Below are 26,107 nucleotides of genomic sequence, written 5' to 3' on the forward strand. Positions count from 1 at the left end.
AAGCCCCACATGAGGTTCCCTGCTGAGCAGGGAGCCTGCTTCTCCTTCTCCCTCTGCTTCTCCTTCCCCCTCTGCTTGCTGCTCACCCTGCTGTGCTCTCTCTGTCGAATAAATAAATACAATCTTAAAAAAAAGAATAATTAGGGCTATGAATTTATTTCCCTTCTTTGGGCACAGCAGGAGAAGCAGCTCCAATACCACTAAGGTCTGTTTGTGGTACTGTTGCAAACCAACCCATTCCCCAAGTTCCCTGGCCAAACAGGGCTACTCTTCTTTGGGGGCAATCAGTTCTTCCCTCTCACCTCAGCTTGCATGTTAGTGGGTTACAAAGCAACTTCCAGGTGTTCTGTCAGCCCTGTAGTATGGGGCTGGGGGCTATGAGAGAGGATGGAAGGCGGGTATGACACAGCTCTCCTGGCTGGGTGCAGGAAGACTGAGACTCCAGGGCTGGCAAAACTCTATTTGAAAACCCAGATCCGGTAGGTCTGTACCCTGCTGTGGTATGAATGCAGCTGGTCAGAATGCATCACTTATTTGGCTCTGCAGATTTACAAAGTCACTGGTTGGAAATATTGATTGCGCCTGCAGGTGGAAATGTTGTCTGCTAAGATTTGAGTGTTGGTTGTTGGAGAAGTGGAGAGGAGCTTCCATCATAATGAGATTCCCATGATCCCCATGGAGCAAGATCAGAATAGGTGCTTCTACCAAAAAACCCACTACCTTTAGGTGGCTGGATGTCTCCCCTGGGACCTCTTTTTCCAGTGGAGGAACTATAGGTTTAGGGGAGACCTTTTGGCACAGTACTGCACCGGGTTGGGGGAGAAGCAATGCCATCAGTGTGTAGCTACTTTTCATACTCTTCCAGTCCATTTTGTCTTGGTCTTTGTGGCATGAGAGGCACTTGTCTCACCCCCATTTTCTAGGACTTTCTTAGTGGTGCCCTGTCCAAGAATAGTTGTTAGTCATTCTTGGGGGTGGAGGGGAGCAAAGTCAGGAACAACTTATGTCACCATCTAGCATCACTCTCTATTGTTACGTTCTCAGATTGCCCTCAGTGGTAGCAAACTCATGTTCTCTCAAGGTAAATCTGAGTTTTAAAGTCACTTGGAGTCAAATCTAAGAAGTTATGGCTCATATAGTGTTACTATAAAGCTGTGTGTCATAACCCTTTTGGCCACATTCCTTTTGAGAATCTGATTAAACGTATGAAACCTAGAAAACAAAAGGTAGATGAAAGAAATACTGCATTTGAGAACTCATGCCCATTTCTGAGATGGGAACTTTTCAACAGTTTTGTCAAAAACAGGGGTTTCTATTCAGCATAGGAGTTCTCAGTGCTATAAACACATGGAGGCCTATGTTGAAGGGCAGGGGCAGTCCATTGCCCAGTACCTCCACCATTTTCCATTTTCCTTAAGGATTATTTTTTAGAGAGAGAGAGTGAGCAGTGGGGAGGGGCAAGTGGAGAGGGCTTGAGAAAGCTAAGCAGAATCCACACTCCACTCAGCACAGTGGAGTTATTTTTGGAAGCATAAATAAGTGGAAGGTTAGCATTTCCTTGAGATTTAACAACTCTCAGGATTGGCAATATATTAATTCCATTTGAAGAGGAGTTCAGATAAAATCTCAGCACAAGGCACAGTGAGGGTTCGGTGTGCAGTGTGACAGCACGACAGTCCATCTCTGAAACAGGAACCTGGGTCAAGAAGCCCAGCATAACTTTAGGAAAGAGCTCCTCTGTTGATGGATGAGGTTGTCAAAGTGGTCATACATTTGATTCTTTATAAAAGAAAGAAAGAGCAAGAATAAAATGTGTAGTCTTACTCTTTTGGTATATACCTATGGGTGGCCAGAGAAACAATGATTGATTACTGGTCCCGAGCTCACTGGCTAAAATAAAGTGCTTTAGCTTCTGGATGAAAATGAGGATGGCCAATGCAAAACAACAGGAAGAGAGAATGCATGCTCAATGCTACTACAGAGACATCTTCCAATTCTGCTGAAAAAGGCAAAAAAAAAAAAAAAAATTAAAAAGACACATTTCGTCTAGCAAGGGCAATACAAAGGGGTTATATAAATTTATTTTTCATATAACACTTGATTAGTTTAGAAAAATTCCCATTTTCAATGCTTAATTCCATCTTTCATTTAAAAAAAAAATCACTAGAAGGACAAAAACCCCCCACAAAAATACAATCTGTATCTGTTCTCTATTTACAGATAACCGGTCACTATTAAGGCACAGACTGATTAAAAGCTAACATTTATTCAAATAATCCAAATATTTTGTGCATCATATAACACTGACAACACCATATACTGTAGTGTCATATTCTCTTCATTGCATCAAGAGAAAGTGAGAAAAGTAATTTCCAGTGTTTTTTGTTTTTGTTTTTAATTTTTAGCCACCCTATTTAATCTAGTTTAACTGGGACAGTTTTCTCTTTGGCATAGTATCAAAGCACTGTTCATAAAACCTGTTATCAACTTAATACTGTGAATTCATCCCATCTTCCTCCTATTACAACTGCATGGTAGAGCTGGGGAAAGAGCTCTAAATGATGTTATTATTTTTTCTAATTTAGGAAGGTCTTATTAAAGAAATGAAACTTATAGCACTGAGTGGAACAGGAAATGAATCCAAATTCTTACCCTGTGCTGAATGTGTAGTGTGATGTGTCCATACAGCCACGTAAAGCAGGGAACTCCATCGTATTCATGTGACTTGTGCACAGGATGATTCTGTTGTACTCGCAAAAGAAGCAATTTAGTTCTCACACCTAAGCATGCAAGATTTAGTTAGGAATGGGCATCCATCCCCTTCGTGCTGTCATTACGGATATAATTTTATGACAGGCCCATTACTTATGCCTTCCAGGTTACCAATATTATTTTATAAGGTGAAATTTTTTTCTGAGTGCAAAATTTCAATTCTTTTTCTTACTTTAATGGAAAGACTTAGTCATGGAAAAATATCTGGTGAATCCTTCTAATCTCACATTTGTATGAAAGTCCTCAATTGTTATGTAGGCTTATGTAAGACCTTCTTCTGAAAATGTGTGACAGTGGTTTATGTCCATGTAGAAAGTCTTGAATACTGAACATAAATAAGTCATTACAGTACAGGTAATTCACAATATTTCCTATGGGAAAGTTTTCCAACAAATCAATACACTTGGAAATAATATTGCTTTGAAGAAAGAGAGGCACTTAGTGATTTTCTTCATGGATTGAAAACCCTTCATAAATCTATAGTAAGATGTCCGAAAAGACCTAGGAAACAATGTTGCCCGATTTCTTGGACTTTCACAGTATAAGATAGTAACAATGAGTCTAGCCACTTAGAAAATAGTCTTTTTCTTTGGGTCTTCCTTTGGAACTCCGCTGTTTTTATAAACTGTCATCCTGGAAACTTAAATAAAGCCTTTCTGTTCTCAACAAACACAAGTCTACTTCAAGCAGACAGATATGGTTTTTGAAAGTCCTGTGACCATATGGAGCACAGCTAGAGTGTACATGATAAGGATAGTAATTTATTTCTCCTCTTAATGGCAACAGTGCTGTCTTGTCAGATGATTATTTGTCTTTTTTTTAAATAAAGTGACAATCTAGGGCTCCAGTTATTGAATGCCGTCCATTCTCTACCATAAATCTCTAGTAGATATCAATTTAATCAGTTATGTACTGTATGCTTATAATATCTAAAAATAAAAGTTTGATATAAATAAGTGTCCTTTAGTGGCAGTATACTAAAGAATAGCCCTTTGCCTTCAGACAACCATTAAAATCATTTTAGCAATACAGGCAGCAGCTAAATATGATGACTGCAAAGGGTTAATATTGCAAAGTCCATCTGGTCTTTCTTTGTACCTGTTATGTGAAATAGGTTAATTGCTAATTATTTCTAGGATGTTGATATAAATGAACAGAACTGGTCCAGAACCAAGGGGAGTCATTTACATTTCCCAAAGTCAGAATATTTGGCACAAAACTGATAATCTAGTACCATTTCAAATAAAAACTTGATTGTCAGAAAAGTATGCCTAAATCTGATTTGTACCAATACATCAGGTGACATGAAAGTTGAGAGAAAGAGGCATGATTTCCACAGGACAAGAAATTAGAAAGTGTAAAGTGCTGAAAGACCTCAATAATTATTTTAAAGCAGTACCAGAAAATTCCATTTTGATTATTTTTTTAAAAAATCCCCAAATCCCTAAACAAAACAAGCAAACAAAAAGAACCTCTAAGTTTTCTGGCATCCCAGATGTCAATTAATCCTTCATTTTAAGTAAAAAAAAAATCAGTGCATACATTACTTAGGTAAATAAAAACAGGAAATAAAGCCCTACCCTCAAATTGCAAGTTCTGTCGGATTGCCGTTTAAAAAAAGTCATCCAAATGTGGCATTTCTGTATGATGACATAAGTTCACCTTCTCTCTTTTCTTGCTTTTAGGCACAAAGTTCAGGTTTGAGTAAGATGTGTTGGTCCTGATACCGGACACCCAGAGTACTGAGGACGGTGTGCAGTGAAGGCTGTTCACAGATCTGATCTCCTGTGTCCAACTTGACAGATTTGGTGGGTGCATGCCTCGAGGATATTGCTACCAGCGGCCACTGACACTAGCAATGTCCGAGTGATACTGACGGGGTAGCCTCCCACTCGCTCCGCCTTCCAGGAAAGAGGTGCGTGCACTTGGTGGTTCAAAAAGCTTTCTTCGATTTTTATTTAGTTCTAGAGAGAAAAAGAAAGAATTGTTAGAAGCTCAATAGAAAAGTTCTATTATCTACAGGACAAGGCAGTAGAGCCCAGAAAATGGTGACATAGAAGGGTTTTGGAGGGAAAGTCAATCTGGTAGCAAAAGGAAAAGTTTTAGTTGCTGGTCAAGACATTTCTGAAATGCTAGAAAGTCTGATATTAAGTGGAGCATGTTGGTAGTGAGAGAACCAAGGGACAGTAAATCATTTTTATTGCAGTTTGTAGACTATCCAGCAGGTATGTCGTGTTCTCAGAACCCTCTTTATTCCTGGCTGACAAATTAACCGGTTTGAACTATCTCAAATGTCATTGCAGAGGCAAGGAAAGGGGAGCCATCAGAGGTGGCGAAAGGCATATGAGAGGGTGTATTACCAATGACACAGAAAATTATTACAGCTACTGAACTCATCCATGTCAAACACAGCATTCATTAAATTACTGAAGTCAGACATGAAAAGGAAACTCCACACACAAATGTGAGAATAACGAAGGAGCACGATGAAGTGTTAAGCCACAGCCCAATGGCTCCACCGACTCCTGATGCCTCTGCTCCTTGAGTCAAAAAGAGTTATGTGAGGAACTGTATCAGCAGGAGTTTCCTTTGAATAAAAAAATCAACCTAGGAAAAATACCGACGGTTTGTGAAATTATTGTAACTGAAAACAACTAATACTTGAACTCAAGTTCTCAGGGAAAAACTAAGATGTTTTCATTTCATTTTAAAGAAACCAGAGTCCTGAAAAAAACACAGTTTACTTTGCCTTTCATCAACCAGAAATTACTAATCAGAAAGGAAAAAATTAATTGCAGCAGTCCACCTTGTTTATCACTATGCAACAGTCCCCTTTCCCCCAACACACGTATTTACAAATCCTCAAACTAAATGATGTAACTCCTGCTAATGAACTCATTCCAGTAAAGACAATGGTCATACTCTGGAAATTAGAGTAGCCGACAGCCATCAAACCGAAGTATCAAATAATGGGATTATATAGTTGATGTGATTAAAGTTGTATTGCCTTTTCCTTTCTTTTTCTTCCCTCTCTCCTTCTTGCTTCCCTTCCTTTTTTTTTTTTTTTTTTTTTTTTTTTTTTTTGACAGGAGTAGAGCCAGCGATCCAGAATGTGCATTCTCACCACCACACAGGTACAGTCCCCTTTCCAATTCTGAAGTCGCACTGCAAGCTATGGCTATACCAGTGCCGGGGTTCAGAACAAGAGATTCAGGTTGCAGTGGGTTGGTCACAGGTGGCTAGGGACAGCCATATGACTGGATGTGCACTCATCTCCCAAGTTCTGGAAGATGAACCAGTACCCTTAACATTTCACTCTGCTACCTTCCAAAATGTAAATGTCTGCCCCACAGGGGTGATGCCTGAGTGGAGACATCTCTCTTTTGGCCACAGTGAGGTCTTAGGGCAGAACAAAAATAACAGAAATTTAGTAGTGTTTATTATAAGATAAGCACTTTATGATTTGATTTGTCCTATTTAAGTCCTCCTTAAGGAGTAAGTGATATTACTATTCTCCATTTTATTTATTTATATATATATTTTAAAGATTTTATTTATTTGAGAGAGAGAGAAAGTATGAGCCAGGGGGAGGGGCAGAGAAGCAGACTCCCTGCTGAGCAAGGAGCTGGACATGGGACTCGATCCCAGGAGGCCAGGATCATGACGTAAGCTGAAGGCAGACGCTCAACCAACTTGAGCCACCAGGTACCCACTATTCTCCATTTTAGGTAAGAAAATTGAGTTTTAAAAATAACGTTTAAGTGACAGGCTGAAACTCTATCTGCCTACATAGAGGTCCATGTCCTGGGCTTTGGGCTCCAGTGGTCCATCCAAGTAGAGAAGACCAACTGAGGCATCGGAATACAAATTTTAAAAAAATCAGTAGTTTCAGGTATGCCAGATAATACAGCTAAACTTCAGATTTCATGATACCAAATTTATTTTTTAAACAGAAAAATGCATCTTTAAAACTCTGGAGAAACAAGGAAGATATCTACACAAGCAAGATATATGCAGGCTCCTTTATAGATGGCTACCTTCAAACTCTTGCAGAAACACTGTAACAATGACATTCCTACTAAAAGTTGAACACCTGTATCTTGTTTAAAAAACAGAGATTCAGAAATCAAGACAGAATTTAATGTATTTAAAGGCAACTGTAAGAGAGTTAAGAATGAATCCCCTTAAAAGTACATGGCTTGGGAAAGTTTTATCGCCTTCTAGTTAGAGGACAGTCTTTGGTCTCCATTTTCTCATGAGAGAATAACCCATGAATCAGGAAAACATTGCCATACTATCGAGAAGGAAGAGGAATGAACAGGTGAAACACCAGTCTCCCCTAGCACACGTAACATGTACAATTGAGCACATGAAGAAACTGGGCCACTGAAGACAAACACATTTTTAAAAGAAACATTGAAAACTTTATTCTGGAAAGTCACATCAACTAGATTTTTGAGAGCATAAAATGATCATGAAGGAATTCATCCATTCCCTAAAGAAATAATTTCTAAATAATTTCTAAGGTATATATTTCTAAATGTGAAACAGATAAATCTTCCAGAGATTATTAAAGATCAAGTCCTATTGAAGAGACTTTAATTTCTGTTGTTCTTTTTTATATTAAAAAGCAAAGTCCCTCCTGATTTTTTTCAAGTAAACCTAAGAGATAGTTTGGGAAAATACCAACCTTTTTCTTTGAAATTCCAAGGTTCACACAATCCTGGCAGCTCTCAGGATCTTGTTGCGGGTCTGAACAGAGTCACAAACTAAAAGAATAGGTCAGGAAATGTTAGATCTACCTGAGGCCGATGTGGGAAGCCTGTCTACAGGATGTTAAAGTTCCTTTTACCTTGTCCCTGTACATTTAGTTAATCACTCACTAAAATATTCTGAGAGAAATCAAAGAATTTTCAAAAAATCATAGATTTGAAAAAAAGACCATTTCCCCCCCTCTGATTTGTCTCTATTAGAGATAAATCTCCTCTCCTTCTATGACATTAAAAGAAATGTCCTCGGGCCCAAGATTAAAAACAAAATAAAACCTTACACTGAAAGAATGACCCTGATTACAAATTAAAAATCTATAAAATTTTAGAAAGGAATTTTGAGCAAACTCTGTATTTAACCAAACTATATAATCACAAGACAGACATGAGTAAAAGCTGCCCAGATATCCTGCATTCTGTCCTTGGAAATGGAATGTTCTGAGACTAGGAATGGATGTCTTTGTTATCAGATGAGCTGAATTGGAAAAAGAAGTTTTTTGACAAAGCGTTTCTCAATAAAAACTTATTACTTGCAGAGAAAACAATTTACCAGGTTCAAACAAATACGCTCAACAAAGTAAGGCAAAAGCATACTTAAAATAATCGAATACTTCACACTGTGCCGAACATTCATAAGGCATCTAATTTCCTTTAAAAGCAAGAAGACCTGTGAGCCCCATTGAGAGAGGTGGTTTACAGAAGTAGTGTATAACCACAACAGAACCACACTGAGGATGAATGAAGAAAAAAAAAATTTAAAGAAGCTTCAAAACCCCTCCTGTTTCCACTCTACTCCCCAAAACCCATCTGGAATACATCACAAATGTCTTCCAGGATAAAGGTCCCAATGATTTAGAGATATCTGCTTGTTGCTGGAAGCTTTACAAAGCTTGGGTGCACGAAGAAAGACCTTAATTTTCATCACACGGTCCCTGACATTCTATGATTTTCTAGTGAATAATTATCCAATTCTAGGACATAAACTTCTCTGGTATAAAGGTGCCTGCTTACAAGTATATATTTACACTACAGGCTCAGTTATGTGAGTTAATCAAATTTCAAGTAGTATATTAATTTCTTTTTTAAATTAATAAAAGAACGTAAACATACATAAGGTTAATTTGAGTCTAGAAATAGCATTTAGGGCTAAGCTTCAGAGTAAGCAAATTGCAAATTGTCCTATTGCCACAGGTAGTAGAAAGAGAAAGAACTAATGCTAATCACATACACTGCTAAAACTGTCGGTTATTTTCACTACCCCTGATGACACAGCGCATAGAAGGACAGACCTTAGGAAAGGAAGGTGATCTTACAGAATCATCTATTCCAACCCACCTTCATGGGTAAGAAACTAAAACCAAATGAGGTTTGGAAACTCACCCAAAGACTAATGCCTCGGCAGAGGCAAAGCCCAGATCTCCTTATGTGAACACAGTGCTCTTTCTACTATACAAAGGTGATCTTATGAATGAAACAAGAAAAAGCATCTGCCCTTATGAGTTTCATTAATGCAACTGCGTGGGTGCGCAGGAGGGGAGAAGACTTCTCCAACTGACGCCTGAAGAACCCTATCCACGGAGGACCCTAACAGGCTGCTTACTCGCTGAATTTCCACCCTTCTTTCAGAGCTGCTCTGCTTGTATGTGCTTCAGGTATTAGGTCTATATATACAATTTCCTGATGGGGTTGGGAGAGGGATGCAATCTCAGGCTAAAATTAAATGGAAAATGACAGGTTTTTATTTTATTTGCTGATCTGATAAGTGAATGCTATTTGGAAAGGACTCGCGCTGGAAAGGACTTGCACTGGTTGGATGGCACCGCTGGCCTCATAAAGGCAAGAGTCTGCAAAAATCAATGTTTTGAAAAGGCAAAGTCATTTTCCCACCACACCTAACACTTGGCTTCTGCCCTTGATGTCTCTTTCTGAGAAACTGGCACACATATAATATTGATATTAATGAACTTCATCAGAACTTCAAAAAGTAACCTCTTTTTTTTTCTTTGCCCTTTTTATTTTTGCCGTTATATTTCTCCAAACAACTTTTTGAGGTACATGGTTATATATCTGCAGATTCCTGACTCACCACCCACCACCCAGCTGAATTCCTCTTAAATGGCAGGTACTCAGGAAATACACAGAACAATGTTTTCTAATACATAGAATATGCAACAGGGGCACAAAAAAGGTGGTCTGGGAGACAGACAACATTATCTTCCTTCATTCTGTAACTAGATTCAGCACACTACACCCTTCTATGACTCACAGATTCTATTAAGAGTTTGGGAAAAATTTTAAAGCAAGACAATATTGCCAGATTCCAGCTACAGGAAGGATCCTTCTCTTGTTCTCTGGTGCAGTTATCTCAGCTGGCAGACAAGGACACATGCAGTTGGAACATGACAGCCAAACCAGAGTAATTATTCCCAATGATTATTGCTTAACACAACCATGACAAGGAGAATTCCACCTCTCCCCCAATCTTAAGTTCTGCAAAGGGCAATTTTGGTTAGATCTTGCTGAAGAGATCTGTTTTAAAGAACAACATTGTCAAGGCAGGTCTTCAGGCCAATGCCTTGATGAAGGAGTAGTAGGGATGTTCTCAGCATTTGTCACACTGTTAGTGGGAAAACACTCTAGAACCACAACCACAAGGTGTCAGCGTGTAAGCAAGTGGTTGATGGACAGAACCAGCCCCACTGGCTGGGGCCATGGGCAGAAGTTATTCAGATTTTAAAATGTGAGTATGAGGATTTATATTCACCTGAGATAGCAAGCAGCATTTTCCTTCTGGCACCAAAAGTCGTAATTCCCAGCTCCTTCAGATCCTGATCTGTGAGAGTGAGGAATGTCTGAAGATCGATCTGTAGGTGAAAAAGTAATATAAATAACCAATATATTAAGCACTTATTTTCTTGCTTACTAAAAGTTCAACTCATTATTACACATATTCCATTTACGAATATGCCGACTTCCAAAAAGGAACAGTGGTGTCACAAACCGAGGGGATAAGGGGTAAGTAACAAAGGTGGTGAAATGGAAGTGATGATTCTAGCATAAAACTTAACCAAGCCAGTAATTTAATGCAATTGAGATTAAATATTTAGGTCTTAGCATTCTGGCAGCCCGAGCAAATTCTATACTTTTGGGGAACTCATAAGAGGAAGGATACATACCTGTCCAGAAGAGAGAAACCATTTCTTAGCTTTGGATTCTGAACTGGTTAAGCGTAGCGTCATAAAAAGAAACTGAGTAATACCATCTCTGGTATTCTCCACTGTGTTCTACATAAGAATTGAGAGAAGAATTCCTAAACTACATCAGACACATGGTTCACTTGGCTCAGCCTGGCAAATTATCTCCAACAGTGGCATACAAGAGGTATTTCCAGGGACAATATAATTGCCCTCTCTGGCATTAGCAACAAAGTAGCTCAAGAATATGACCCCTCCTTTCAAGACACTGTGGAGTAACAGAAAGGTAATGGGCTCTGAAGCCAGAGAGAGTTGGTTTTCCATTCTGCCTCTGCCATTACTAGTTGTGGGCACCTAGGGTTGATAATACTGTATCCTATGGGGCTCCAGTGGGCATTAAATATGATTGGAGATATAAAGCAATGGGCTCACTGAAAGTGTAAAAAAACTTACAGCTATGGCTAGTAATGATGTATTTAGACTTATCATCTGTGAAAGTGGCTAAAAATGAATATTCAACTTGCTTACAATAAACTAAATCCCACAAGGTCACTTACTGGGAAATTCTTGTTAAGTGATATCTGAGTATTAGAAAATATCCTACATGAAAGAAACAACCAAATTTGTACTTTTCATTCAAATTATATAGAAATTAATTTGAGATATTCTGTTTTCATTTTAAAGGTATATCTTAGAAAACCTTTTCATCTATCATGTCGAAAGATATGTTTTTAGAAATTCAATTAAATAGATTCTCTATTTTAGGGATCCTCTCTTTCTAAAGGGCAAGAGAGTAACTATTTCAGGCTTAGTGGGACAAATTATCTCCTTTGCAACTATTCGACTCTCCTATTTGAGCTTGAAAGCAGCCACAGATAATATGTAAATGAATGAATGTGGCTGTGTTTCAATAAAACTTTATTTATGAAATCAGGCAGGTTTGCAGGCTACAGTTTGCTGACCCCTGCTCTAGTTAATAAATATTCAATAAAGGCAGTCTGGCTTTTATTTTATCTTGTTTTCTTCCTTCTTGGAGTAAATGGTTAAGAAGTACCTTTGCTGACCTCTGGTCTAGTTAATAAATATTTGATAAAGCAGTCTGACTTTATATTGTCCTGCTTTCTTCCTTCTTGGAGTGAATAGGTAAGAATTACCTTTAATAAATTTATTTCTATGCTTCTTTAAATATTAAATACACACAGACAAAACAAATCCAAATATTATTGAATAACAACCAATCTTTTACTTCAAAACCTTCTTTGTCTGGACAAGTTAAAATACTCTGCCCTTGAACTTCTCAATCAGCTACCCTTGTCTAACCAGCAGAACTAAATCAGTAAATGCAGTTTTTTAATGCATTTGATAAGGAAAAGTGTTATTCAGCTTAGAGAGTTCATTTAACTGAGTTAAATGAACAATAATTTAGATTCAGGGAAAAGAAAACAAAATCAATACACTGAAATCCAATACACACGACATTTTTTTGGTGTTAAAAAACAAAAAAGTTCACCAATTAAACTTAATTACTTAATGAACCATGGGCATAAATTCATGATATAAACTGTATAATAAAAAAATCTTAGATTCTTTTTGATACATATGTACTTGGGAATTACTGACTTAATCAGATGTTCTCTAGTATCAACTAAGCCAAACTAGCATAAAACTTAAACCATGTCTGGATTTGAAAAATACACATGTTTACTGAAATATTCTAACTTTTTATTGCACTGGGTTAGCTGTGCCCTAGTAACATGACGGCATTAATAGAAAGAATCATGTTCAGGGGCTCTTCTCTTTAAGGCAGAGCATAAATAGCCATCGCTTATCGGTCTGACCAAAATTCATGGTGGTGATGTTTCAGAAGACATCGCATTTCTGTCTTAGCTCAGGCAAAAGCGAAGCAGTAGATTAACGAATAAATTAACATATATAAAAAGCATATTCTATTTTGTGGGAACAGATTCAGCAACAAGACGAAGATGGGGTCAAAAGTGACCACAGATTTTACTTCAGATGCGGTCTTTTAAAAGTGCCACCAATGAAGGTAACAAAGATTAAGGGCTGAAATGATCTTAAATACAGACTGCTGCTGAGGGAGCTGTGAGTCCAAAGTTCCTATGACTCAATAAACTGGTTAGGTCTTTTAGCTCAAACTGGGGAAGGTGTGTTCTTGGAAACCAAATTTTCTCTATTTTTGCTATCCTGTGTTTATTAGTTGCACTAAATAAGTAAGAAATGAAATGACATTTTTCTTAGCAGCAAAAACAAGTTATGAGACTTTAGTAAACGCTCAGTGAAAGCACAGGCATAGGTCAATGAGTGATTTCATTCTAGAAGCCATCATATGTACAACCAAAATGAAGGTGCCCAGGAAAATAAACAAACAGTGACTGACCTCTTGTTGCTGGAAGACGTCTGTGTATTTGCCCAGGCCCAGTTTACTAAAGAGCTCAGGGAGGTCAGAGCCTTTGAAAGAGCTGTTCAAGTTACAGCCATTGCTTCCCGTCAGCGAAGAAATGCAGTCCATGTAATTGCTACTGCTGAGATAGTGTTCCGCTGGAAGGCAAGCAGAGACAAGCTTGAAGTATAAATGCCCAGAGACAACATGGTTTAATTAAAAATTTTAATCACTCAAATATTTTAGATTTCATTGTGGGGCTTAACGGAGCAGTAGCTGCCCGAATACAGCAATTCTTTACTGAAACTTTGGCTTTTCATTAATGAAATGCGGGTTACTGCTTTCAGGGAGGCTCCTGCCATTAAAAAGATACACTTGGGAGGCAGCAACTCAGCAGCAGTGCCTCTGTAGTTAATAATCATTAATCATATTCTCCCTGAGCATTCAGAAACATTTGCTCTTTGTAATTGATTTGATATGAATTAAATGAGAAATTGGAAGAAAGATCCCTGGGATATAATACAGGTATGGAAAGTTACTGTAAGTCCAGACTCCTTTTGGAAAGCAGGATGGCCCTCTGTATCCACACTTGTGCTTTCCTGTGGTCAAAGGAATTATAGGATATTGCAACATGTAAATCTCATTCCTTACAAAAATATAATTGGGCAGTTAGTTTACAAAACAGAGCACTTTTAAAGTTAAGAGAAAATATGAAGTGTAAGAATGGTGGCACAGTTTCTGGATTTAACTTATGAACATTAGTTAACTTAGAAAATTTCGAAGACATCAATGCTGAACTTGCCTTGACTCTGTGGCTGATTTGGTGGACAAAGATTTCCCCAGATTGTCTGTGGTTCTCAGACCCAATAACATGCACTGCTGGGTGATGGACTAGGGAGCCATGCCAAGCACTTGGCCAAATACCCACTCTTCCAGAGATGCTTCGGAGAACCTAGCAGAGCTGTCTGTGTAGCCATCCCTACCTCCCTGACCAACAAATGGCTCTCAATCACGTGGGGATTCTTCCTCTTATACTGAAGTTGCAGCTTCAGGAAGGATTCCCAGACTGGTGAGAGTGGAGGGCACTCACCTAGCAAATTAGATACATGGAATTTCCTTTGGTCAATGCATTCTCCAAATCTAAGAATCCAGTTCTACACGTTTTTATGTGCCACTGATCACTTTCTCTGGCCATTTTAATCTCCCAACTAAGAGTATATATACTTCCTATATTTCAAGTGGAAGGAATTTCCTGATCAGGTTTCTCTTTCTCTTAAAAAATAGATGTTTTAGGAGTGCCTGGCTGGCTTAGCTGATGGAACATGGACTCCTGATCTTGGGGTCATGAGTTTAAGCCCCACAATGGGTATGGAGCCTACTTAAAACTTTTTAAAAACACGTATTAAAATATGGATTTTTTTCTTTTCTTTTTTTTTTTTTTTGTTTTTAAGATTATTTATTTATTTATTTGACAGAGATCACAAGCAGGCAGAGAGAGAGAGAGAGAGAGAGAGAGAGCAAGCGAGGAGGAAGCAGGCTCCTCACTGAGCAGAGAGCCTGATGCGGGGATCATGACCTGAGCCCAAAGCAGAGGCTTAACCCACTGAGCCACCCAGGTGCCCCTAAAAAATAGATGTTTTATCTTTTGTGGGGAGAAGGTGTAGAGACAAGGACCCCCAACACTTAAAGGTAAGGACCCAAAGTCATCAATCCAGTGAGGTGCTGGTTTGATTGAGACACACGAAGCAGAGTTTGAAGAACACACAGGAGTAACCACCAGAGTTGACAATAAGGAGGTTACTGGCAGGATGACCATATAATTTACTGTCCAAATGATATACATTTACTTTTTCTGAGAATAAAAGAAGGAGTTTACTGAGAATCACATTGGAACAACTGGTATAAATAGGGATGTCTGAAGAAAACCTGGACATTGGTGCTTTTGAAGAGTGTCAAGAAAAATTGTCTAAAACTGTGCTGTTGAATACAGTAACCACTGGCCACATGTGGCTACTGAGTGCCTGAAATGTGTGTGGTGGGAATGAAAATGTTCTGTAAGATTATGAAATCTGGTAATATCAGGTTTTGAAGACTTAGCACACAAAAAAATGTAAAATATCTCATAAAAATGTCTTCATATTGATTATATATTTAAATGATAATATGTTACATATCGTTGACTTAAGCAAATTAGTAAAATGTAAAAAAACATGTTTTAAAATAAAATGTTCTTAGTGATATTATGGCACATAATTTCTTTCATATTTCTTTTTATTTTGACTACTTGTAGTTTCTATATTGTTTTAAACTCCCTCTGCTCTTAAAACATCTAACAAAAGACAAACAACAATTTCCTTAATCATTCCTTTTTATTAATGAGTTTCCTATCTTAACCCAAATCCTGAACTTCAATTCAACTAAGTTGTATAATCAATTTTAATTATCCAGTGTTAAGCAAAGGGAAAGGAGATAAAGACAGAAAAAGAAAGACACAAAGGGAATTTATATTGAGATGCAGAGCAGAGATCATTTCCAGCCCTAGATCTGCATCTTGCACCAGTCTACCTCTCAGCTGCTTGGGGGGCACCATGCCCATGCAAGTCTCCAGGCTACTTCTGTCAGTGTACTTGGAATCTATTTCCTTATTTCGACCTGGCTGACATGATGACCAGCCTTTTCAAATCTGAGACCCTGGACAACATGGCCCACCTGATTGAAGGTAACAATTGACAGTAGACCACGTCCACTACACTCATTCAGACTGCCTTTCTTCAAGTATTCTTCAAATACGCCACCCTATGTGTTCCATGATTCCAAATTCATTGAAAACCTTGAAAAAGGCCATTAGGTGCCTATTATGTGATTACAATCATCAATTCTTGTCTTATTTATACAGCCTAGAAGTGTGGGTACTGTTACAGACAAAACCATTGGACTCATTTTGAGTCTCAACCACATTTGTTCAAAGCCAGAGCCTCTGTGCTTTATTTATTTATTTTTTTAAAGATTTTATTCATTTATTTGACAGAGATCACAAGAAGGCAGAGAGGCAGGCAGACAGAGAGAGGGGAAGCAGGCTCCCTGCTGAGCAGAGAGCCCAATGTGGGGCTTGATCCCAGGACCATGAGATCATGACCTGAGCCGAAGGCAGAGGCTTTAACCCACTGAGCCACCCAGGCATCCTAGCCTCTGTGCTTTAAACTCTTTTTTTCTATTTGTGCCAATTCAGCTTTATCTTGCCAGTTCAAAAAATCAGATCTGCTCTTCACCTTCTGTAGCTGAAGGCAAGTCTGCCCATTTTTCCTCTGTTTTCCATGATGCTAATGCGACAGCATTCAGCTCGGCTCCTTTACATCCCTGTGTTTTCCTCATCATCTGGATGTTTTGCGTGAGCATGGCCATAGGTTCATTCAAGAAATATCTACTGAGTGCCTAGTAAGTGTCAGAACTGCTAGACTCTTGGGAAGAAACAACAAATAAGGTGCAGCCTAATAGAACACTCAGTACCCGGGCAATGAGTGAGTGCTTGCTGAATGAATATAAATGTGTTTCCTAGCTTGTGAAGCTCAAGTTCTCCACAAGTATAAAAATTCAAGTATAACCAGTGCTAAGTTAAAGCACAGACAAAAGGCCATGGAAGCAGAGAACTATGCTCTCTACTTCACCTGGAAAAATGGGGAAGGCTTCACAGAGGAGGTGGCATAGGATTATGCCAAATACTTGAAGGCAGGGGGTCCAGAGTTTATATCCGAGCATCACCCTAAATCAAACAGACAAATTTCAGGCTGATTACATCTAAAAGTATGATGAAAAGTCAAAGCTCACTTGATTTGTTTTGTTTACGTTTGGGGCTGCCAACAGAAGCTGCAAATTCACTAGGACTTGGGGGTCCTATTCCATTTCGGTCCCTCCAGTTATCAGATTCACTTCCACTTCCCAAGTGTTCACGACTGCTGGATCTCGAGAGGGACATTGATGAGCCCTGTAAATAACCAAAGTCAGATGGGGACATATTAAGGTAGGTTTCCCAAGATTTGAGGAGAAGAGAATCTACATAAGACCATCACCAATTACTTCTCTGTTCAACCACTGCAGTTTCTCCACACATGCTGATTCTCAGGAGTCTGTGGTACTTGTATATATGGCCTCTGCCCTCCAGCCACCAACGACACCTGGTAATATACGCAATGAAGTCTTTCTCCTTCATCATCAGAGTGCTCAACAGAGTTCTGAGAGCTCTCAGGATAAAGCCTTGCTCCTCTAAGTTTTGGAGCAATAGATACTCAGAGTCCTCCCTATTTTGGGGAACTACAAAACAAATCTTCCAGCTGGTACAGCAGAGATTCTCTGCCTTGGATCACCTATGAAGGACAAATAGGAAGATGTGTGGCTACACCCAACCCTTTGATAGGAATACAGCTCCTAGGCTAGGTGAATCACAGTGGAGAGGGCTGCCATCTTTTCCCTGAAACCCTCATCCCAACAACGATAGGGTCTTTCCAATAAATTACAAATACCTGAAAAAATTTACCTTTTTAAATTCCTCCTCCCAAATAGCTATACTCAAACACACTCCTCCCCCAGAATTCCTACATCTCACCCAGTTGCTAAAGCTGAACTTCTAAGTTGTCCTCATGTCACCTTCCCTCACTACATCAAATCCATCAACAAATTCTATTGATGTCATCTCTAAACATACCCCAAATCTACCTACTTCTCTCCATCTCCACAACCGTAACCTGTAGCCACCTCATGAATATTTTATTCTACTCTTGCCTCCCACCCCAATATCCATTTTTCATAAAGCAACTAGGTTGGTAAAAAAAAAAAAAGCAAATTAGAACAAATGGTACCTTCTGTATGAAGTCTTATAATGCTTTTCTAATACTTTGCCATGGGCTGAGGTGCTCCCTAACTGATCTTCTTCCTCTCTTTTGAACTCTCAGTCTTCAACACTCTACCACCCTACCCAACTTCTCTTCCATGAAGGTACCAGCTGGTTCCGTCTTCAGGTGATCAAGGCCTATTACTGTCTCCCTAGATCTTCACAACGCTGGCCCTTTCTTGTCATCTAGAACTTAGCTTAAATGTCATCTGCTTATAAAGGTCTGCTATAACCATCTAATGTAAAGCATCTCTGTCTTATATTGACGAGGGATTTTTTTTATCACCTAAAGACTTCTTGTTTGTTTGTTTTGTATCTCTCTGTACCCACCAAAAAGAAAGTCGAACCTGTATTCAAGCACTGTATCCCTAAAATTGTCTCCAGAAGCAAAAAAGATATTTAATAAATATTTGTGGAATTACTGAATCTATAAATATCTTTTCCCACTTCTATGGGATGCACTTTGCTGACTTTTGGGAAGGGGCAGAGGAAAGAAAGGCTCCTGAGACCAAAGAACTAGTGTTTTCAGTTAAAATCATCTTTAATATTACACTTCAACCAAGATAAATCCAGTGTAACAAGGGAAATAAGAATATGCTCAAAACTGGCAATAACCAGAAACATCAATGAGATCATTACTGTAGTATTTATATGTATATTTAAAATTCTGCATCTAAACTCTTTTTTGGCATAAAAACACATTCATCTAAGATCTAAGCTGACTTGATACACACGGCTATGTCAGTCCTGACAAAACATGGTGATTTCTAAAAAAATTAAGTAAAACATAATCTTGTGATATCTACTAGTTCACTATCTACTCACTAATTTGAAGTACCATAAAGAGCAGCTCATTTCCATTCTTGGATTTGTAAGACTTAAAATAATCAGACAATCTCATTACTCTTAGTGGTGGGGAAATTAAAAACCATTTTTGAGTCCCAAAACATGTTTTTATTTGCTTCAGGGAATATGCAGCAGAGAGGGGTAGCAAACAGAAAAGGAAAATCCTAGACCTTTCATATTTCTGTTGATGTGACAGACACACTATAGCTGAAAGCAGCCTTTTGTTCAACGGTTTGTGTCTCAGTATTTGATCAAGTAGATGGGGTCATATTTTTGAGTCTTGGAGAAAACAAAAAATGCCTCACGGTGCCAGCGTCTTATCTGAAGGAGCTCTTCAGAACAGGCTCATTTCTCAAAGCTGCCCTAAAACTGGAAGCAACTGCTCAAGTCTAGCTTCTCAGAAATCTGACTAAGAAGCTCAAAGCATCCACTTCTTGCTTCAAGCAAGCCTCCTAGAGCAGGAAATTCTGTGTGCCTTAATCCCCGGCACACGGAGTGAGCAGCACGTTTCCATCAGAACCTATTGGCTAAACACGCTTCTTCTCATAGATAAGCATTCCACTTGTCCATTTGGTTTGGTTTGGTTTGGTTTGGTAAAGAATAAGGGAAAAACGAGTGTTTCTTGCCACCTTCTAATTTCAAAATATTAGTGCTGTAGGCAGAGATGTGGTTAATTCTTTAATAAAAATGTTTAAGTTCTCCCTACTTTTCCCCAGGTTCTTCTCCATCACACCCTGTCCCCATGTGCTAACCCTAAGAAGCAATCCTCACTGCTCAGTTTTTAAGCCCTCTGAGCTATGGCAGAATAAAGGAAAAGGCATGCATGTGCAGATAACAACTGCACAAATTTAGATCCTGTTATTGTAAGGGGCCCTTCCATCCCCTTTCAATAGATTTGGGATGCATGAAGAAAAGTTCAAGTCCTACACAACAGGGAAAAGCTAGAACACCATTATCAAAGAAAGTGTGGTTATATCTTTATCAGCATTGTTGAATGGCCTGTAAATAAACACAGGTTACATGGTGAGAGCCCATGCACTGATCTAGCTGCTCACACCCTCTCCCCTACCTTCCATTGTGAACAGGTTGCGAGATATTAACCACAAAGGGGGAACAGGCTAGCCCAAGATGGCCAAAGCAGGAAAAGCCATAGGAGGGAGTTCAGGCACTGAGTCAGACCCTGCACATCCCTGCCTCGAGAAGTGGTCCATCCATCCTTGGACAGGCGCTGGAGCAAAGAGTCTTTTAGGTTCTAAAATAATTTCAGCATCTTCTTCCTAGGGTTACCCCTCTTTAGAGCAGTGTTTTTAGAAGGGTGTCTGCATCAGACTCATACTAGGCTTTTGCTGAAAATGTAGATTCTTGATTCTTGCTCCCTATTTGATGAATGAGATCCTGGAAAAGCATGTGCATTTCTACGAAGCTCTCCAAAGTGCATCTTATATATGTTAAGCCATGGCAACATGGTTCTAGATCATTTACTTATCACCTTTGCTATGTACTCTCTTGGGTTAAACCATTAATAAGAGAAATATAAGGAAATTTTGAAAAATAAACTCAACTCCTTTCTGTGACACCTACTGCCATGACCTCAAGGAAGACACTTAACTGATCAGGGTCTCTTTTTCCTCACTGGGAGCTTGTAGCTTTGGGTAAGCTTATGGATGAAAATGCATTGTATAAATCACAAAGAAATAAATTATGTGAATAAGATAATTGTTCTTAGCACAGTATGTGTTCACATAATACTCTGAGGTATTCCTTTGGATATAAAAAGCAAATCTAGTTTGAATATGCAATAATATTTCCAGCAAAAAGCTTTCATATATGTAATCTCAGCTTTCAGCCAGTGTTTGGTTTCCTTCAGGGTGAAGTTCTCCATTTCAAAGAACAGTAGCTGCTCAATATTACGAGAACTTACCACATGGCATGCTACATACTGGATGCCTTCTTCCAGGTAATCCTCAGAACAACTCAAATTAGAAAACAGGTTCAGAGGGGAGAAGTCATTCCTCAGAGCTGTCCATGTACCAGTAGTGGCTGTCAGACCCCACAGCCCTTTCACTTGATCACTACGTTATCAGAACAATCATCATTTCAACCGGCAATCCTTCTGGTCTTTGAGGACACAACTCAAATAGCATTTCTAGGGTAATTTCATCTCTGAAACTACAGAAACACGATCAGCCACCTAACACACCTAACACTCATTCTGCCAAAGCCAAGTGAGTGAAACTGATGACCATAGGTGCCTCAGCTAAAGCCTTCAGAATTAGCACAGCAGTTTTAAGGTCTCTGCCAACAAAAGGAAAGCTTATTTTCTCTCAGAGCTACAATGGCAGAAAGAGGAGTGTGCCTCCTAGAGCCTCAACATTTTTCATAATGGTTCCTACATTCTAGCTGCTGACAGTTAACTTCAGTCCTTAAATACAGGCTTCCAGGCTGCTACTGTAAGTCTGACAAGGAAATTTGTAAGAGACTGTTCTTTTTAGTATTTTCTTTTAAACTTAAAAGCAATGGGGGAAAAAAATTGCATGTTTGCTTTTGCCTTTCATCAACAGTCTAATTTATTATAAGGAAAATTGGTGGAGAAAAGAAGGTCAATCTACAATTGCTAGTTATTAGACTAACAATTATGAAACCCTTAACCAGTATTTGTTTTTCAGCTTACAAGCATTCTGGTTGAACACTGTGATTCTTGGACTCATGATTTTTATCCACGTTTGGGTGTGTATACTCTCCCCAGTACTGAGTGTGCATATGTGTGCTCTAATTCCACCCCAACTCCCAAAAGGCTTACAGCCAAAAATCTGATACTGTCAGATTGAAAAGGCTTTGCTTAGCAAGTCACGTGCAGCTTGGCTGAGAAATACAGAACGTTGGATCCTTTCCCCATGCGGCAAGGATGCCAGCTTCCCAGTCTCACCCTGAGCCATGCAGCCAACATCTGGGAAACATAAAATTTTGGAGCTCTTGTTTATGATACTTCCTGCTGTGTTCCTGGCACATCTGAACATGCTAAATTTTAACTCATATCTGAAAACTTATTTTTGTTGAGTGTTGGCCTTTGCCCCCCTATAGTGGGTCTGCTGGTGAGTGATATCCTTAAATAAAGGGAGTCTTTATAACTCTTATGGAATATTACATCTGTCCTTTGCTTAATCTCAGCCCTGCTCTATCATTTGTGACACTCCCCCCTCTAACAAAATCACAATTTATCCAAATTCACATCTCTCTAGTAGCTGATCAACAACTCTGAGTGAAGGTAAAGACCATAATATATTAGACTGTATCAATTTGATAGCAATATGTTTACAGGAACAGAAATTAGAACAAATCACCATTAACAACTTTTCCTTATGTAAATAAAGAATGATACCACTCCTTTGCTGAAAGAACAGACAGGAAGAATGGGTAAGTCATGACTCTACGAACCTCAAAAGTCGTTGTCATTGTGGGCTTATAGGACACATGGTTGGCCCTTCTCAGCTCCTTTATGGTTTCGGCTGGCATGGATTTAGAAAACCCCAGGCCACTCCAGGTATTTGTGGGTGTTCTGACTTCTGTCACCACTGGTTTCTTTAACATAGCTTTGGGAGACAGCATATAAAACAAATGTTTGGTATTTTTAATGTTTTTTCTAAAATAAAATATTGATGAATGTTGTTTCTTTGATATATGTAAAGAAAGTATCACTGAGTATTATTTCTTAACATGAAATGCCTTAAAGTACCTTCATAAAATACTTTATACAAAGTAACAGTAAACTGAAAAATGTTACATTATTTCTTAATTAATCTAACGCTAATCTATTCAACAAAACACATTCATTTCCAACAAAATTTGTGTAACTTGAACCTAAACACTGTAGGTTTTTTTTTCATGAAGGTCCAATTTCTTAATTCAACATGACTACTAGGAAACTTTTTATGGTCTCCTAGAAAAAAAAAAATCAAAGTTTTGATCATTAACACAGCACATACCTTTGGTTGCTAATAGTTTCTTTTGTTCATAGTCAAATGCCTGAAAATAAAAGAGAAAAAATATCTTTATTGCCAGTCTGTCCAAATGTCTTGCCAATACCCCATAATTAGAGAACAAAGGTTTTGACTACAGCCCATGAATCTGTCTGGGACACATGCTAAGCTTTGTACCATTAATATGATAGTAATGTAGCACAAGTCTGATAAATTTAAACATGTTTTCAAACTAATTAATTAGAATAAATTAACTACTTCTAATATGAAAGTGATAAGAATCAGAAATTTTTCTTCAAAAGGGAAAAAAATCCTATTTATTGTGAGTATTTAACACACCAGGGCCAACAGATGCTAAAGTATAGTGAATAACCCAACAATAGGCTAAGTTTCCCAACATAAGGCATTACCAAAATGCTTTCTGGTTATCTACTGGTCTCTTTGTTTCTCTACATCCCCTCCTCACTTAAGTAAATCGTGGCCTGAAATGGGATGATGTTAAGACAATTTAAATTATTTAGCCTAATTGGCACAGTCCTTGCTTTTGAAGTGAGATACATGACAAATGCCGCTTTGATCTGTAATGACATTAAAGCCATGCAATAAAATTAAACCTAGCTACTTCTTCTACTGGTCTAGGATGTTACCATTCATTCTTTCCATTCACAATGAATAAGTGACTTCAATCATACGTCTACCGAGGACCAAGGTAGGTCATTTTGAAGAAAGCAGTCCAGACACAGCTACATCTCAAATGCAAAACTAGTGTTCTCAGCTCTCCAATTTAGGGACTATGTAAGGTTTGATTTAAGAATGTCTTAAGGCCTACCAAGAGGGCCAAGAACCAGTTGGTGAGAGCTCTTTTGACCCTTCTTCTAGGAGGACTATACCATTAGATCTAGCATGCCTGTATAATGTATGGTCTGAAACTATATTTCTGAGAGAGAAATGTGCTACAAATAAAAATTAGGCCAGAATTATAAAAGTAAATGGGCTGACCCAGACAAACTAAGATGTGTGATTAACTCTAAGAAAATGACAGTAAATCAGGAGAGCCAGATTTTCAGATAACATAGTTTGGTGTTTTTAAAAATTATAGGTCTAAAATGGCATTGGGAATTAAAATCAACTTTTAATGATTAGATCCTAAATTCACCTGTTCAGTAAATATCGAGTGTCTTCTGGTTAAAGAGATTATGTTGCTCTTTGTAGAAGAATACAACAATGCATCAACAAGGGTCTAGAGCCTCAAAACACATAGAATCTGAGCAGGGATGTGTTTAAGAATAAAATAAATGACTACAAAATAAATTAGGAAGTGAGGTAAATGTAAAGAGAGAGCTAGAGATGCAGTGTTCCAAGAAGGGTCAGGAGACAGAGATCATTTTTTAGGTGCAGGAATCAGTGAAATCTTCAGTCTTTCTTGGTCAATGCTTGATGACTACAACCATTGAATTTTTAGCAATTTAAAAAGTTAGCTCTTCATTAAGAGCATAAATACATCTAAGTTAAAACTCTTTCACCAAGAACATTCTCATCCATCCCAAAAGAAAGGAATGTGAAAATGATTCACTAGGTATAAATCTGAAGGAAAAAAAGGGAACTACAAGAGGGACAAAAACCAAAAGGAATCATACAGGGAATGAGGTACTTCGTATAATGAAAGCTTTAATTTATATTAACTGAAAATAAATCCATCAGGAAAAATGTAACAAATGTGTTTTTTTTAAACTTTGACACTTTAAAAAAGACAGGTTTTGTAAAAACATTCATCTAATAACTCATGAAAATGTTCAAATGTGAAGGATTTAAAAAACAGACAAGCAGGACTTAACTGCAGTTTTCACTAAAATTATAGAGGTATAATTTAGTGACATAAATTACTTTTTTTGACATAGCAGTGACAGCTTGTTTTTAAGATTCTGTGAAAAGCTTTCCCCTTTTCTGGGGAGGTGGGGGAGACTGGAGATAATAAATCTACTATAAAGTAGGAAAGTCTACCCAGTAATTCTGACACTGAAATCAAATGTTTATAAGAGTCTCTAAAAGCACAAAGTATGAAATCCTTCTTTCTCATATTGTCGTTTATATGGAAATCAAATTTCTGAATTTTATGATCAATAGTCTATTTTGATTTACTGGCCTAATACTTTAAAAATGGATACAGAGAAGATCCCTGCTGAAGAAATTGTTTAATATGATCATACATCTCTCAACTAACATAGTCTTCAATAATACCTGGCATCTACTTTCAAAAACCTAAACTTCACTTTAATTATTTTTATAACTATCTAAATGACACCAAATTTATTATCTCCATTAAGCATATAGAAAGATATATTTATCCAAGACTATGTTATGAGGCAGTGATACTTAAAAATAAGTTTTTACATTTATCTAAACTTTAAGTAACAGAGAAATAATATCATTTACATAAGACATAGCGACACAGACCATCTTATTGTGAATTTTAATACACTTTAAAGAATTCTTCTTACTCAAGCTTTTTATTTTTTAATGTTTATTGCAAAACCAATTCCTAACTACTACCTATATATTTAAATTTAATTTTGACTAGAGCACTGAAGGAAAACCAAATTTCTGCTCTATTGTTAAACATTTGCTGAATTCCCCATTCCCTAAGTTACCACCCCACATCTAGATAACTCTCCCATTTCTCCTCATTACCTGCATATTGACATACGATGGCCGTGGGGCCAGACGAGCCCTTTCGGAGTTTTGCTGGGCAGCTGCAGCCCTCTCCGCGGCACGCTCACTTCCGGGAGCCTTCTTGTCAGCCAAAGGGCTTTCTGCAGCACTCAGCTCAGAGTCCGAGAGCAACCTGTCAGTGCTGCTGTGAAACAGTTCGGAATTTAACAGTCCATGTTTATATACAAATGTACTGAATGTTTCCTACGTGCACATTCAGTCTATGTTTACCACTGTTAACTATTTACATGTATTATTTCATTTCATCTTCTTCACAAGGCTGCTCTGAGTTAGGCAGTCGTATTATTCCCATTTTACAGATAACCATGTACCTCAACCAAGGTCACACCTCTAAGTAAAGGATAGTGCTGGGATTTTAACCCAAGCATATGACTCTAGAGCTGGAGTTGAAACTATTTCATGACACATTTTCACAAACATTATATGTAGTATGTTTGGCATATGTCTGTGATACATACAGAACAGACACACAGACAAGATTTCTAATTTGGATACGTCAAAGAGAGAGCAATGACTCGTGCATACACAGTCTA

The 26,107-nt window shown here is 38.2% G+C and overlaps 1 protein-coding gene across 3 annotated transcripts in view; it reads right to left on the reverse strand.

Annotated features, from left to right (window-relative positions):
• Positions 1-2,040: 2,040 nt before the first annotated feature.
• Positions 2,041-26,107, reverse strand: part of BICC1 (BicC family RNA binding protein 1) — a 262,003-nt gene continuing 237,936 nt past the window's right edge. Inside the window, exons 15-22 of one of the 3 annotated variants that reach the window (XM_045069917.1) lie at positions 25,533-25,698; positions 22,851-22,890; positions 22,303-22,457; positions 16,962-17,118; positions 13,134-13,294; positions 10,306-10,405; positions 7,463-7,541; positions 4,600-4,736 (exon numbers count right to left, since the gene is read on the reverse strand). In XM_045069917.1, coding sequence (XP_044925852.1) covers positions 7,486-7,541; positions 10,306-10,405; positions 13,134-13,294; positions 16,962-17,118; positions 22,303-22,457; positions 22,851-22,890; positions 25,533-25,698 — 835 coding nt within the window. In that variant the 3' untranslated portion in view covers positions 4,600-4,736; positions 7,463-7,485. Of the gene's footprint in view, positions 4,737-7,462; positions 7,542-10,305; positions 10,406-13,133; positions 13,295-16,961; positions 17,119-22,302; positions 22,458-22,850; positions 22,891-25,532; positions 25,699-26,107 lie in introns of all 3 variants that reach the window. The other 2 variants (XM_045069916.1, XM_045069915.1) reach the window with 2 other exon arrangements.

This window comes from Mustela putorius, unplaced genomic scaffold (assembly GCF_011764305.1).
Source record: "Mustela putorius furo isolate JIRA1106 unplaced genomic scaffold, ASM1176430v1.1 tig00003949_pilon_pilon_pilon, whole genome shotgun sequence".
In the NCBI taxonomy this organism is placed as follows: domain Eukaryota; kingdom Metazoa; phylum Chordata; class Mammalia; order Carnivora; family Mustelidae; genus Mustela; species Mustela putorius.